The sequence below is a fragment of the Aedes albopictus genome, chromosome 1 (assembly GCF_035046485.1).
Source record: "Aedes albopictus strain Foshan chromosome 1, AalbF5, whole genome shotgun sequence".
Taxonomy (NCBI): Eukaryota; Metazoa; Arthropoda; class Insecta; order Diptera; family Culicidae; genus Aedes; species Aedes albopictus.
In genome coordinates this window covers 135,122,633-135,137,113 of record NC_085136.1, presented here as the reverse complement: position 1 = coordinate 135,137,113, position 14,481 = coordinate 135,122,633, and the positions used below count along the sequence as shown (strand labels likewise).

At 43.4% G+C, this 14,481-nt stretch overlaps 1 protein-coding gene across 1 annotated transcript; it reads left to right on the top strand.

Moving 5' to 3' along the window:
- The first annotated feature begins 235 nt into the window (after positions 1 to 235).
- Positions 236 to 9,792, top strand: LOC109415626 (protein FAN). Its single transcript, XM_029874413.2, has 8 exons — positions 236 to 691; positions 750 to 1,230; positions 1,471 to 1,656; positions 7,294 to 8,200; positions 8,265 to 8,694; positions 8,758 to 8,886; positions 9,133 to 9,605; positions 9,668 to 9,792. Exons 1-8 carry the CDS (start codon positions 678 to 680, stop codon positions 9,766 to 9,768), a joined length of 2,721 nt encoding a protein of 906 aa, XP_029730273.2. The 5' UTR covers positions 236 to 677; the 3' UTR covers positions 9,769 to 9,792.
- The last annotated feature ends 4,689 nt before the right edge of the window (positions 9,793 to 14,481 follow it).

Here is a 14,481-nt window from a genome sequence, read left to right as displayed (position 1 = left end):
GCAGATGATCCCACACCAAAACCCTTTTCCTATCCCGTAGCGTTTATGTGGTCAGCAAATACTATTCAGTTATTATTCGCGCCATTTCAATAAATAGGTACATATTATGTCCATATCGTCCATATTGACCACATTACAGCGCAACGAACAAAACGCTACCCACTCGTGCCCATTATGTTCACTTCTTTCCATTGGCGTTCACAAAAGGGGGCTGCATCAGCTGACATCGTTTGTCTCATCAGTAGTGTTTGACTATCCCAAACAAATAGCAGCAAAATCATTCGAAAAACGCCGGACAAGAAACAAATATTTAAAAAAAGTATTAATTATAGAGCAGGAATATGTATAGGGTTCTCTCGGTACTGTTAATGTGATTAGTATAAGTATATGGTAGCAAAACAAAAGTAAGAAAGAAGGAAATAGTCCAGAATCGGATGTATGAATTGATGATGAAGCTCGCAGATCAAAGTCAGACGTAGCCAGAGACTGGACGTGTTTTACATTTTTCTATCTATTATTTTTGCAATGACAATACGTGTTGTGGTTGATGCAGTAATCGTTTGAGGAAACTGGATCCTCTCTATGTGGTATAGCTTGAAGTTATTTTCATTTGCTTCTTTCCAAGACGAATAGTTCAAGTTCATGTGTTTAAAAGTTTGATTATATTATCCAGCATAATGGAAAAGGAAAGGTATGTTGTAAGTACTGTGTCCCAAAAAGGAGATAAAATAATGAATCATCATTTGCAGGTTTTCATTGCTGCTGCTTGAGCCGGGAGAGATTTATTTTGAGGATTTCTCTGTGGATTTGCTCCAGCCAGACGATAGAAATCATTCGAGCGAATCTCCAATCACATCGTCATCGCACTCTTCGTCATCACATGCATCGCAGTCGATCATCGGTCGATTGAAGATGTGCTCAAAGTCGGTGGTATTCGAGGCTAAGGACAATCTTCGAATGCCGCTGATAAAAATTGCCTACAAGGATTGCCTACAGATTCGACGCTGGGAGCCGACCGGCGTCAAAGCGCTCGAATACAATGTGCTGGCCATCGAGTGCTCCCAGTACACCGAGATGCTGAATGACAATGTGGTTCAACCGTATCACTTCCGACAGCATAGACGCTTCTTTCTGTTCAACTTTCACTACGCCAAGCTGGAGGATTACATCCAGCAGCTGTGTCAGCTTCATCGAGCCTCGACCTTGCATGCTTACGAGCAGAACAGCATGGTAAGTGAGTTATGGGGGCAAAATTAGACGGTGATAATGATGTTTTCCGGTGTTATCAGTTCATGCTTCTATTTCAAAAAAAAATGTTGCAATGCCTATAGATTATATTCGTTAGGGTGGGTCAAACACTTGTTTCTGGTTTCTTCTAAGCAAAAATCATTAGACCGACGTGAAGCAAGGTTTGTTTTTGCATCACCCTAACATAGCGTATTCATTCACTCATCCCAATACTTCTTGTAGATTGCAACCATCGTCTTTTCGCGGCACAATCGAGTGCGCTTCAACCCGCTGTGGCTGGACAATCTGTACGAGAAGATTATCGTAGACTATCAGGTGGACGAAATCAATCCGCTGGTGGTGAATCCCGGCCGGTTGCTGCTGACCAATGTATTTCTGTACTTTCAACCGTACAACAACATCCAAACGGTATGTATGAGTCATCCTATCGTTTGCTTTTCTTTTATTTACACGAGATATGCCAGGTGTGTCTAGATCATCAGAAGTGTGGGGATTCCTGATGCCCGACCTAAAACCTTGCTTAAATAATGGGCGAAAGTAATATGACTGATTTCACTTCAGCGATCGTCTCTTCTTTCAATTAAGAATGACAAAATGCAAACATTTGCATTTTTTCATCACAGGCTAGCATTCTGTAGCCAAAAATTACAATCATACCTACTTGCATTATCTTGTCATTCTAATGAGGGTTTCCAGTGATATCAAGAAAACTACATTTTACAATACTGCTGAAATTATCTTTTTTGCAAATACGTGGCATAAGGTTGGACTTTTCAACCGTCGAAAGTGTGCCGAAACGGCCTGCTTTTCTTCACTAGCTCAAGAGTGCCGAAAAGTACTACTTTTCAATACTCTTAAAAGTGCCGAAAAGTATTGCTTTTCGGCACTTTTGCAAGGATACACTTTTCACGAGTTTTCCGAAACACTAATTCTCTTCCGTAGCCTTATGTCGATTCAATGGCTGCTTTTATGTCATTTCGGCAGATCGAATCTGAATAGGGTATGTGTGCCATCAGTAATCTCATGCTCCCATTTTCATCCTATTCGAAAACAAGCGATTACGGCACCGATTGACTCCGTTCTTTTTGTTTTCATGGGTGCTCACTTCTAACAAAAAATACAAAAAATAGAAACAAAACAAACAGCGCTTCAATCCTTTGTTTTTCGTGGGATGAAAATGGGAGCCACATGCTTAATAAGGGAACCAATACCCTAGAAGCGATTTCAATTCTAATTTGATCAATCAAATAGACGTAGAGAGAGAAGCAGCAACAGCATGACAGTTCAGCGAGCTTGTTTACATGGACTTGGTCTCTGGCGGAGATCCGGCAAAACTGTGTTTCGATACAGTTTCAGTAAAACGGTAATTAGACGGTTTGTTTTGTATTAGTAGAGTTGAATATAATCGATATTACCGTATCATAATGGTTTCGGGACGGAAAACGTAAATTTAATTTTCGCCGCTCGTTAAAAATTCTAACACCTTAAGGCTCCCCCAAACCAAGGCGACTTTTCCGGCGTCACGATTTTTTATCGCCGCGATTTTTCTCAACGACTACAGCGATAAATGCGTCGCATCAACCATCTACACCAACGCGAAAACTAGTCACAAACAAAACTTAGTCGCGCCGCGACAGCGACGAAAACTGTGCATGCAGCGACCAGCGCCGCGACACACCGGCGACAAGTACAAAAATCGCTGCACTGTCGCTTGTCGCCTGCGACGACGTCGTCGCAGTGTGGAAGGTCCCCTTCAAATCAGTGCGCAGCGATTTCGCGACAAAACCTTACCTTGCCTTGTTGGCTACAAAGTAACTTTACTCCAATGCCGAGCGTATAGGGCACTGCATGAAATTCTCTCCTTCTCTTTCACTCTTACAGAAATTTTGTAAACAACAAGGCCAAGAAACGTCAAAATCCCATACAAAATCAAAACAATGCAGTGCCCTATAGTAGAGCACCATCTTCGTCGGTCTTGGGCGATGTTCCTCCAGTTTCCCCGAACGTGTAGGGATCGTAGATCTTCTTCAACCGCGTGCAGCCAGCGAGTTCGCGGCCGCCCACGAAGTCGCCTACCTCTACCGGGTTCTCTGCTGAATATTGTTTTCGCTATTCTTTCTTCCGACATTCGCACTACGTGTCCAGCCCACTGAAGTCTGTCGTATTTTATACGTTTCACAATATTCGCATCTTCGTACACTTGGTACAACTCGTGATTCATGCGTCTGCGCCACACTCCATATTCTTGTTTCCCACCGAGAATTGTCCGCAGCCAAGTCCGCAGCACTTTGCGCTCAAAAACTCCAAAAGCTTTTCGGTCTACCTCCTTTTACGTCCACGCTTCGTGACTGTAGAGGGCAACCGGAAGAATCAGCGTCTTATACAGAGCGAATTTTGTTTGCGTTTGCAAGTTACGGGACCTAAGCTGGCTACGCAATCCGTAAAAGGCCCTATTCGCAGCTGCAATACGTCTTTTCACTTCACGGGAACGTCATTGTCACATGTCACAAGTGTTCCAAGATAAACAAATTCTTCAACAACTTCAAACACTTCCCCATCAATCACTACCTCAGCACTAACACCACTAGGCCTGCTTCTGTCTCTACCCGCTATCATGTACTTCGTCTTGGTAGAGTTAATCGTCAAGCCTATCCTCGCTGTCTCTCTCTTCAGAGGAGCATAAGCTTCCTCCACTGCCCTACGATCGATGCCGATGAGATCAATATCGTCCGCAAAACCGAGGAGCATGTGCGACCGTGTGATGATAGAGCCATTCCTCTGCACGCCTGACCTCCTAATCGCTCCTTCGAGTGCAATGTTGAACAATAAATTTGAAAGAGCATCTCCCTGCTTCAATCCATCCAAGGTCACAAACGACGTAGACACTTCGTCCGCGATCCGAATACTTGATTTTGATCCATCCAGCGTTGCGCGTATCAGCCTAATTAGTTTCGCCGGAAAACCATGTTCTGACATTATCTGCCAAAGCTCATTTCTTTTCACTGAATCGTACGCTGCTTTAAAATCAATGAACAGATGGTGAGTCTGCAAGTTATATTCCCGAAATTTATCTAGGATCATCCGCAGGGTAAACATTTGATCCGTCGTTGATCGGCCCTCACGAAAACCAGCCTGGTATTCGCCGACGAAGGACTCCTCAAGAGGTCGCAGTCTGTTGAACAGGACACACGACAGTATCTTATACGCCGAATTTAAAAGCGTAATCCCTCTGTAATTGGCACACTCCAGTCTGTGCCCTTTCTTGTAGATTGGGCATATGAGGCCATCCAACCACCTGGTGGGCAATTCTTCATCCTCCCAAATCTTTATAATAATCTGATGGATTGATTGATGTAGCTGCTCGCTTCCGTGCTTAAGAAGTTCGACCGGGATCTCGTCCTTCCCAGCAGCCTTGCTGTTTTTCAGCTCCTTAAGGGCCTTTTTAACCTCATCCAGTGTTGGTGGTTCCACTGCTTGACTGTCATCCATTATGTTAATCCTGTTCCTGGGTGCTCCTTCGCTGCTACCATTCAACAAATCTTCGAAGTGCTCCTTCCACCTGGCTGCCACCATTGTTTTGTCTGTCAGCAAATTTCCTTCCCGGTCATTGCACATGGCGGGCACTGGCGCAGTCTTGTGCCGCGCGCCATTGACAGTTGCATAAAATCTCCGCATATCGTTCCTGTCCATACTTTCCTGCGCTTCAGCAATAACACTCTCTTCGTGTTGCCGTTTTTTCCTGCGGTGGATTCGTTTCTCTTCTGCTCTTGCAACCCTGTACCGCTCTCTGTTCTGCCGGGTACCGGCCACTAGCATTCGACTTCTGGCGGCATTCTTTTCGTTCGTCGCTCGTTGGCAGTCCTCGTCGAACCAACCATTACGTTGGCGTCGCTGAGCGGTACCAATCACCTCTTGCGCTGTTGTTGTCACTGCTTCGTGGATACTTCCCCATAAGCTGTTGACATCTCCAGATCCGTTGGTCTCTCCTATCCTCTCGTCTAGCTTCTGATGGTACTGTGCAGCAACCCCTTCGGCTGACAAGCGCTGGATATTGAAACGCATCGTCCTGTTGTTTCTTGAACTCGTGACGCTGGATAATCGCGCCCGAATTTTAGCGGCTACAAGATAATGATCCGAGTCGATGTTCGGGCCTCTGTAGGACCTCACATCTATGACGTCCGAGAAATGTCGCCCGTCGACCAGCACGTGGTCTATCTGGGAGCAAGTGTCACCACTCGGGTGTCGCCAGGTGTGTTTTCGGATATTCTTACGTGCGAAGTAGGTACTGCTGATTGCCATCCCTCTAGCAGCAGCGAATGTCACAAGGCGCAGACCATTATCGTTGGTAACAGAATGAAGGCTTTCCGTTCCAATGACAGGCCGAAAGAAACTTTCTCTGCCGATCTGCGCATTTGCATCTCCGATGACTATTTTGACATCTTGTTTTGGGCACTCTCCGTAGGCCTTATCAAGGCTCTCATAGAACTCATCCTTCATGTCATCGGGTTTGTCGTTCGTTGGCGCATAGATGCTGATCAAGCTGTAGTTGAAGAACTTGCCCTTCATCCTCAACACACAGATTCGGTCGCTTATCGGCTTCCACCGAATAACTCGCTTCATCTGCTTCCCGATCACTATAAAGCCAACTCCGCGTTCTGCCTTATCGCCGCCGCTGTAGTGGATGTGGTACTTGAATGAAGTGTTGGCGATGGGATCCACCGCTCGGAATTCGCGTTCTCCAGTTTTGGGCCAGCGTATCTCCTGGATGGCGGCCACATTAACGCCGACATTCTGCAGTTCACGAGCCAGGAGCCCAACACGTGCGGGTTCATTCAAAGTTCTCACGTTCCAAGATCCGACTTTCCAATCATTGTCCTTTATTCGTTGCCGGGTCTGTTGCCGTTGAACCAATCCGTTTACTCTACTATTGCTTTTCTGGGTGTTTGAAGGTTTTCAGCAGGCTACCTTACCGGGGCCGCGCTGCCTACATTGCGTTGAAGGGGCTGCCTTCTTAGGTATAGCTGAAACAATACAGCATTTCATACTCAGCCGCTGGATGCCAGAACAGACGCTGTTTGAGCCGCACCTCCTTAGTGAACAGACGCTCGGGACGTACCTCCTCAATCTAGCTGAAGTCAGAAGGACAACAGTGCCCAGGCTGCGCTACCAGCTAAGCACACAACTCTTAGCTGGCGGTCTTTGTCATCGTTTGACCCGTGGAAGCATGAGGTAGGAACTTGTGAGGACCAGAGCTATGTTGGACGCTCTCCTTATCTCTCCTATTCGCGACAAAAACATAGCGACAAAAAGTCGTGTCGCTTGAAAAAAGTCGCGTCGGTTTGGGGGAGCCTTTATTGTAAACAAGCTCGCTGAACTGTCAGACAAAGTGAGGTTAGATCAGGTGCTTGCAGTTCTTCATTACACCAACAAAGCTAGCCATGAAAATGTTTGACAATTCTCAGGTTATTTTGACGTCTCAGATAAAAAGTACCCTATGCTCGTAGACGACGCGAGTAGGGTCTTGTACCATTTGGACAGGTGTACCTATTTTGGGCACTTGCCGCTATAACTAAGTCAATTTCAAACCGATTGATTTGAGTCTTTGTATAGAGTTAGGCACGTACAGAATCTAACTCTGTACAAAAATTCAAATCAATTGGTTTGAAATCGAGTTTGAAATTGACTTAGTTATAGCGGCAAGTGCCCAAAATAGGTACACCTGCCCAAATGGTACAAGACCCTACTTGTAACCGTAACCTCTTGTGACACCTATGAACATAGCCTACCTGATTGACAAAAAGACGTGCATGGATGCTCGCACGTGGTTTCTCTTGAATCATGTGTGGAGTGTGGATAGTCAGGAATGATCATGCTCAAGGGTATTTTTCGTAATTGCAAAAAACTTTGTATGCAACTCGTTGCAAAACTCGATTTTTTCAGCACTCGTCGTATTTATCCAACTCGGCAAGCCTCGTTGGATAAATGTACGACTCGTGCATTTTGCAACTTGTTGCATAAATAACTATTCTATTTTTATCATTTCAGTACCCAGTGCTCAAAATCCGTCTTAAATCTATCAAAAGCTTCCTTAAACGCCGTTTCTTGTTGCGGCACGTGGGACTGGAGGTCAGATGGACCCAGGGCGACCAGGAAAAACTGCTCTACGTGTCGTTTCGAAACCAATCGGAACGCGATGATTTCTTCAACAATGTAACCCAGCAGGAAGACTTTTCCGTCGTCGAACAAATCCCGGAAAGCATTACCCTCAAGTGGCAAAATGGTATCATATCCAACTACGAATACTTGCTCTACCTAAACAGCTTAGCCGATCGAACATATCAAGATCTAACGCAATATCCGGTGTTTCCGTGGGTGATATCCGATTATAGCTCCGATTGGTTGGATTTGAACGACCCCAAGGTGTACCGGGATCTAACGAAACCCATTGGGGCGCTGAACGAGGAGAGATTGCAAAGACTGAAGGAGCGTTGCGAGGAAATGGGCGATCCCAAGTTTCTCTACGGGTCGCACTACTCCGCTCCAGGGTTGGTTCTGTTTTATCTGGTGAGAAAATATCCCAAACTGATGCTGTGCTTACAAAACGGAAGGTTCGACCACCCGGACCGGATGTTCAACAAAGTGGAGGACGTGTTCAACAATTGTCTGAACAACATGGCCGATTTCAAGGAATTGATTCCGGAGTTTTACGATACGGAGACGAAGGGTGATTTTCTGTTGAATAAAATGAAAATTAACTTTGGGCAGAAGTTCGATGGAACGCCGGTTAACCATGTGAGTCTTCCGAAGTGGGCCGACGGAAGTCCGGAGAAGTTCGTAGGAATGCTACGCGAAGCGCTGGAGTCGGATTATGTCAGCAGTAGGTTACATCATTGGATTGATTTGATCTTTGGGTATAAGCAACGGGGAGAAGAAGCTTTGAAGGCGGACAATTGTGAGTTTCGAAGAACATTTCGGGATTTGATGTATTGATTATCTTATACTATTTCTTCCAACAGTATTCTACTACCTCTGCTACGAAGGTTCTGTGGATTTAGATCAAATAAAAGACCTAGCTGCCAGGCACGCGCTGGAAGTGCAAATCTCCGAATTCGGCCAAATTCCCAAGCAATTGTTCCGGACGCCTCACGTATCAAAACTGCTAAGCATTGATGCTCCCGTGGGATGCCCGAGAACGTTATCCATGGACGGAGAACTTCGTATTGCCATGGATGCCCAATACTTTTCGCATAAGGATGAAATTACCTCGATGTTGTTGGACGAGGAAACGAAACATATTTTTACAACAAGCAAGGACGGTACATTTAAGTGTTATAGCTTGCTGGAAAGGAGACAAATCCGAAGCGTGCAGATAAGTGACATGCCCCTCAGTGCAATACGGCTGACTAACGGAAAGTCGGCTATACTGGGTTGTTGGGACAATAGCATGTAGGTAGATTGAGATTTTCCCAAAAGAGTAACGGTAATGTACAACTGATTCTTTCATTCTAGAATTATTTACAATTTAGACTACGGAAAAATCTCTCAGGTGATTGCGGCCCATGACGATGCTGTGTCCTGTTTGTCCAGTGTTAAAGGAAGCGAAATATTGGTGTCCGGAAGTTGGGATTGCAGTGTTAAGTAAGTACATCAATGTTATCATTTGTTCCTGAAAATAGTAAATCACTAGTACTTAGACACTGAAGATGTCTGGTCCAAGTAGATAACAGTCCTTGTGTTATTTATGTAAAGCTGATCTCATGATAGTAGAGTAACTACTTCGAGTTGATCACTCATAGCACAAGATCAAATGACATTCTCTGAAATGTCGTCCAATCAAAGTATTTTTCCCATATGTTAAATACATAATTCATCATTATTCTTCAGGATTTGGAACGACTTCCACATTGATTCCGTCATCGGTTACCTTCCACTGGAGGACAAAATCGTGTGTTTGGACACGTTTCAGTCGGATTGTTCCTTGCGGGTCGCGATCGGCACTGCCTGCGGTGAACTGTTTCTCTGGAACCTCCAAGTAACACGAGAACAATCGGGCCAAAGTCTGCCATACATCGACTCACAAGAGCACAAACTCGTTCTCCAGCACAAGGAGGCCGTGTGCGTGGTGCGGTTCAACCGCAATTGTTCGTTGATTGTAAGCTGCGGTGAGGATCGAATGTTCAACATCATCGACATCGAGACGGGAATGGTGATATTCAAGCGGGAAATGCCGATACCAATCAGAAGTCTTTGCTGGGCAAAGGACGACAAGTATCTCTTGATGGGAGACCAGGGTGGGACAATGTATGTGTGGAACATGCTGGAAGGACTGATTCAAAAAGAAGTTCGAGTGCATTCCGGTAAGTTAGCTAATGTGCTTGTTTGAGGTTCATAAATTCTAAAACATGTTATCCCCACTTAGATTGCATTTATTGTATCGGATGCACGGACAAGAGTCAAATAGTAACAAGTGGCAAAGACGACCGTGACTATTGTGTCAAAATTTGGAAGAGCAATCTGTGAGAACGCTGCGTCCATTTTATTCAGGTAGGTTTGTACTGTCTTTTCCCATTAGTGATATTTCTGCGTACTGGAGATTCCCGCATTCGCGGTTTTATTTACCTTTCTGTGTTTTAAAAAGGAACTATAAAAAATGAATCTCGTGATATAGTTTGTGCAAGCAAAGCACTTGTGTATTGTCGTATAGAATGTAAAGAAATATCCTTATACATCTTTGATGTTTTTTTTTTAACTTCATAACATAGATATGCTTGATAATGGCCTTCTTTATCTTCTTCCGTCTACTAGTTTGGACGATTTTTCTAGATAGGCAATACAGAATGTATTATTTCGACCCCTTTTATCTTATAATTATAAAAATATTGTTTTATCCCCCTTTTTCCTCTGTCAATGTACCAATACGTTTCACACAAAAAAATCAACAAGGCTATCTGATGTTTCCAAATCAGATGAATAATTCCGTGTTGTGAGACGAATTTCAAACTTTTTTAACCCTTATGTGGCCGACAGGGTACCCGGGTACCCAGCGCACATTTAAAAGGCACGGTGTAGTAAAAAGCACATACCGGACACATACCTAACGGTTAAACACGCGCACTGATGTTTCAAAGCATACGCTACACAATACACAATTATTGACTGGTGATGACATGCGAGTTGTAGCATGATGGAATATGCTGAGCGTCATGCCATATTTTTTTCATAATGAGTCCTGCTAGGCTCCACCCTTTGGAAAGTTTTGTAAGTTAACGAGTAAGATACTTTGATGAGTAAAGTTAGAGTGAATCGTATCGTCTCCGACTGCCTCGAAAGAACCCCATACAGTACAAGAAGAGTGCCATATGGCGACCGTGACAGGACTGAAGTAATTGATTACTGCTACTACGTGGTCTGCCAATCGTGCATTCTGCGCTCCACGCCTTCTTTAGCCAACCTGATCTCTTGCAAACACCAACTTTGCAGAGTTGTTATTCGGCATTTTTACAACATGCCCTGCCCACTCCGGTTTTGGACACCTTCTGGATGGTGGATTCGCCGTAGAAGAGTGCAGCGTCCTTCGCCGCAATATACCGTCCTCCTGCACACCGTCGAAGATCGTCCTCAGCACGCGTCGCTTGAGCATGGTCTATGTCTCGTGTCCATAGAGGATCACCGGTCTTTTGAGGTATCACCGTCAATCGTGACATTACTTTCTCGACAAATCATGTCTTACCCACTAGCATCTGTTTTAACGTGTAGCGTATTCTGGTTGCAATACGGGCAGCACGGTACGAAGAGAATGAAGAGGTGAAAGGGGACATAGAAAAATAAATCTGTAAATAAGTAACACTTGCAAAAGTAGTCCGCGCTTTTATCCGTTCCCGGAATATTACCGTCCGAATTGGCAGTTGATCCCGCATTTGGTGATCCCGACAGTGTCTCGCGAGTAATAAACGACGCGACACGGAAATCAACGATGGCGTACTCACAGCAAGTAGTCCAGGATGAGACCTAATTCTACCACATTATTGCAAAATTGGACTAGACGGTAATTTGTCAAGTTGCCGATCTGGTATAAGCTTCACCTGCTACAGACAAATATGATGCAGTGAATAAACGTCTAATCTCACCATTTGAGATGTCAGCGCAATCCAAACTGGAAAGATTGCTTGGCTCGTATGACCTAGGCGATTTCCGACTGACACGTCTGGCAAAGATGCAGGAACTCTCTTCCGGACTCAACGTTGACGAAAGTTTGCTGAAAATGCTCTTGCAAAGGTCCAGTTCTCAGCATTGACGATTCAAAACGTGTTTTTAAACGGTTTTTGATATTTATCAATGTTGAAACCATTTTTTAAAGGTACAGTTTATTCACAGCATTCTTAGGCAACAAAAATATCTACAAAAGCACTTCGAACGAGTGTAATCAGTTTCGTACCTTTTAATTCCGCCCTAATTGCTTATCCAAACTGGTTACACTCATTCGAAGAGGGTGTTCTGCTTAGAGGTTTCAAAAATCGGTACAAGATACAAAAGTACGCCAAAAGATTTGAAATTGGTCAAGCGATTAAAAAGTTATCGTGTCCCAAAGTCAATTTTGTTTGTAAAAAGAAGAAAAATATAAATTAAATCTTTAAAAACTCATATTTTACGTGACTTTGGGAAAAAAAATAATGTTCTATAAGTTTATTCGAAATTTAATTTTTTATTACTCGAAAATTTAACTTTGAGGCGACTGCGCCACCTCTAAATCTCAATACTTTTGGCTCAAACTTAGAGGTTTATCTTTTTACGTCATTTGAATCCAAAAGAGCTTACGAATTTCAGGTCCATTGCTTGTCACTGGGGCTGCCTTTACTCCACTCTATTCCAACTCCGGGAGATTTCCCGGAAGATGTGAAAACTTGAACACATCGAATAGGAGTCCCCACTAACAAAACAGTTGCTACTATACAGTACAATTCGTTATACTGACAAATCCCCAAACCAGCAGCGCTTTAAAGGCAGTTATACGATTTCATTACGGCTAGAAGCTGTAATAAAGAAACTGTTGGTTTAACAAATAAAATTTTCAGCGCTATAAGATTCAGTCATTTGCTTTCTGTTGTGTAACCATCGAGTAAAAGCATTAAACGCTGAATAAAAGGAAAGCTAGTCAACTATAAACCGTAAGCTAATACACGACTGCAAAACAAGCACCATACAGCTACCAAACTCGGTTTTCAGAAATCCATTGCTTGTCACTGGGGCTGCTTTTACTCCACTCTATTCCAACTCCGGGAGATTTCCCGGAAGATGTGAAAATTTGAACACATCGAATAGAAGTCCCCACTAACAAAACAGTTGCTACTATACAATACAATTCGTTATACTGACAAATCCCCAAACCAGCAGCGCTTTAAAGGCCGTTATGCGATTTCATTACGGCTAGAAGCTGTAATAAAGAAACTGTTGGTTTACCAACACGCCCAACTAACATTTATTGTGAATGTAAACGTCAACAAAGCGTCCTTAATACGGCTTGATGCTGAGTTACTGTGTTGTACTTATGGATGGAAGCTTCTATGCAAGCCCTATACCAATGAATCTGGCGAACTTAATCAGCTTGTACATGCTGTGCGATCAGCTTCTATGCCACTTAGTCATAGCTCTTTTCTCGGCTCCTATGTAACCACTAACTGAATAACATCTTGAGAAGGCGCTTTTTCAGCCTTTTCGCAATTGTTAAATAATAGTTTTACGGCATCCCCAAATTAAACGATTAAATATAATTAGGTTATGGATACCGTGACGCAATACATGTGGAACTGGAATTATCACTTTTAAAATTGAATAATTAAAGTACTTGCCGCTACTTGGAATCGAACTCCCGATCTCCGTATCCACTGGTCCCGATGATGTCCTCGCTGCCACACTGCTATATATAAATAACATAGAAAATAGCCCGTTTTGTTTTACTCCAGACAAGGCTTCATAATTGTGCCACAAGAAACCTTACCCAACTTCATCTTGCTGTAAAAGCTTGTAAAACGTCAAACTCAATAATGTTTACATTGAACAAGCTGTGTGGTTGCGCAAACAGATTCTTCTTCACAGCTTCTAGCTGAAAGAGTGTTCTTTAAACGGCTACGAAGCGCTGCTGTTTTGTGTTTTGGCAACATTACAAAACGTACTGTATAAAAGCAGCTGTTGTAGTGGCTGGGACTCTTACTCGATCTGCACATCTTCCGGCAAATCTTCCGGCATTGAATTAAAGTGCAATAAAAGCAACCCAAATAATTTCACAGCACAGACATGGATAGCTGTAAAGAATTTGTGTAGTAGCTATATATCCCGCTTAAAGTTTGTTTTGACAATAATGTTTATATCCGACAAGCCATGTTGGTAAACCAACAGTTTCTTTATTACAGCTTCTAGCCGTAATGAAATCGCATAACGGCCTTTAAAGCGCTGCTGGTTTAGGGATTTGTCAGTATAACGAATTGTACTGTATAATAGCAGCTGTTTTGTTAGTGGGGACTCCTATTCGATGTGTTCAAGTTTTCACATCTTCCGGGAAATCTCCCGGAGTTGGAATAGGGTGGAGTAAAAGCAGCCCCAATGACAAGCAATGAATTTCTGAAAACCGAGTTTGGTAGCTGTATGATGCTTGTTTTGCAGTCGTGTATTAGCTTACGATTTATATTTGACTAGCTTTCCTTTTATTCAGCATTGACTGCTTTTACTCGATGGTTACACAACAGAAAGCAAATAACTGAAGCTTATAGCGCTGAAAATGTTAGTTGGGCGGCTAGTCGGATGTAAACATTATTGTTAAAACAAACTTTAAGCGGGATATATAGCTACTACACAAATTCTTTACAGCTATCCATGTCTGTGCTGTGAAATTGTTTGGGTTGCTTTTATTGCACCTTAATTCAATGCCGGAAGATTTGCCGAAAGATGTGCAAATCGAGTAAGAGCCCCAGCCACTACAACAGCTGCTTTTATACAGTACGTTTTGTAATGTTGCCAAAACACAAAACAGCAGCGCTTCGTAGCCGTTTAAAGAACACCCTTTCAGCTAGAAGCTGTGAAGAAGAATCTGTTGGCGCAACCACGCAGCTTTTGCAATGTAAACATTATTGCGTTTGACGTTTCACAAGCTTTTGCAGCAAGATGAAGTTGGGTAAGGTTTCTTGTGGCACAATTATGAAACCTTGTCTGAAGTAAAACAAAACGGGCTATTTTCTATGT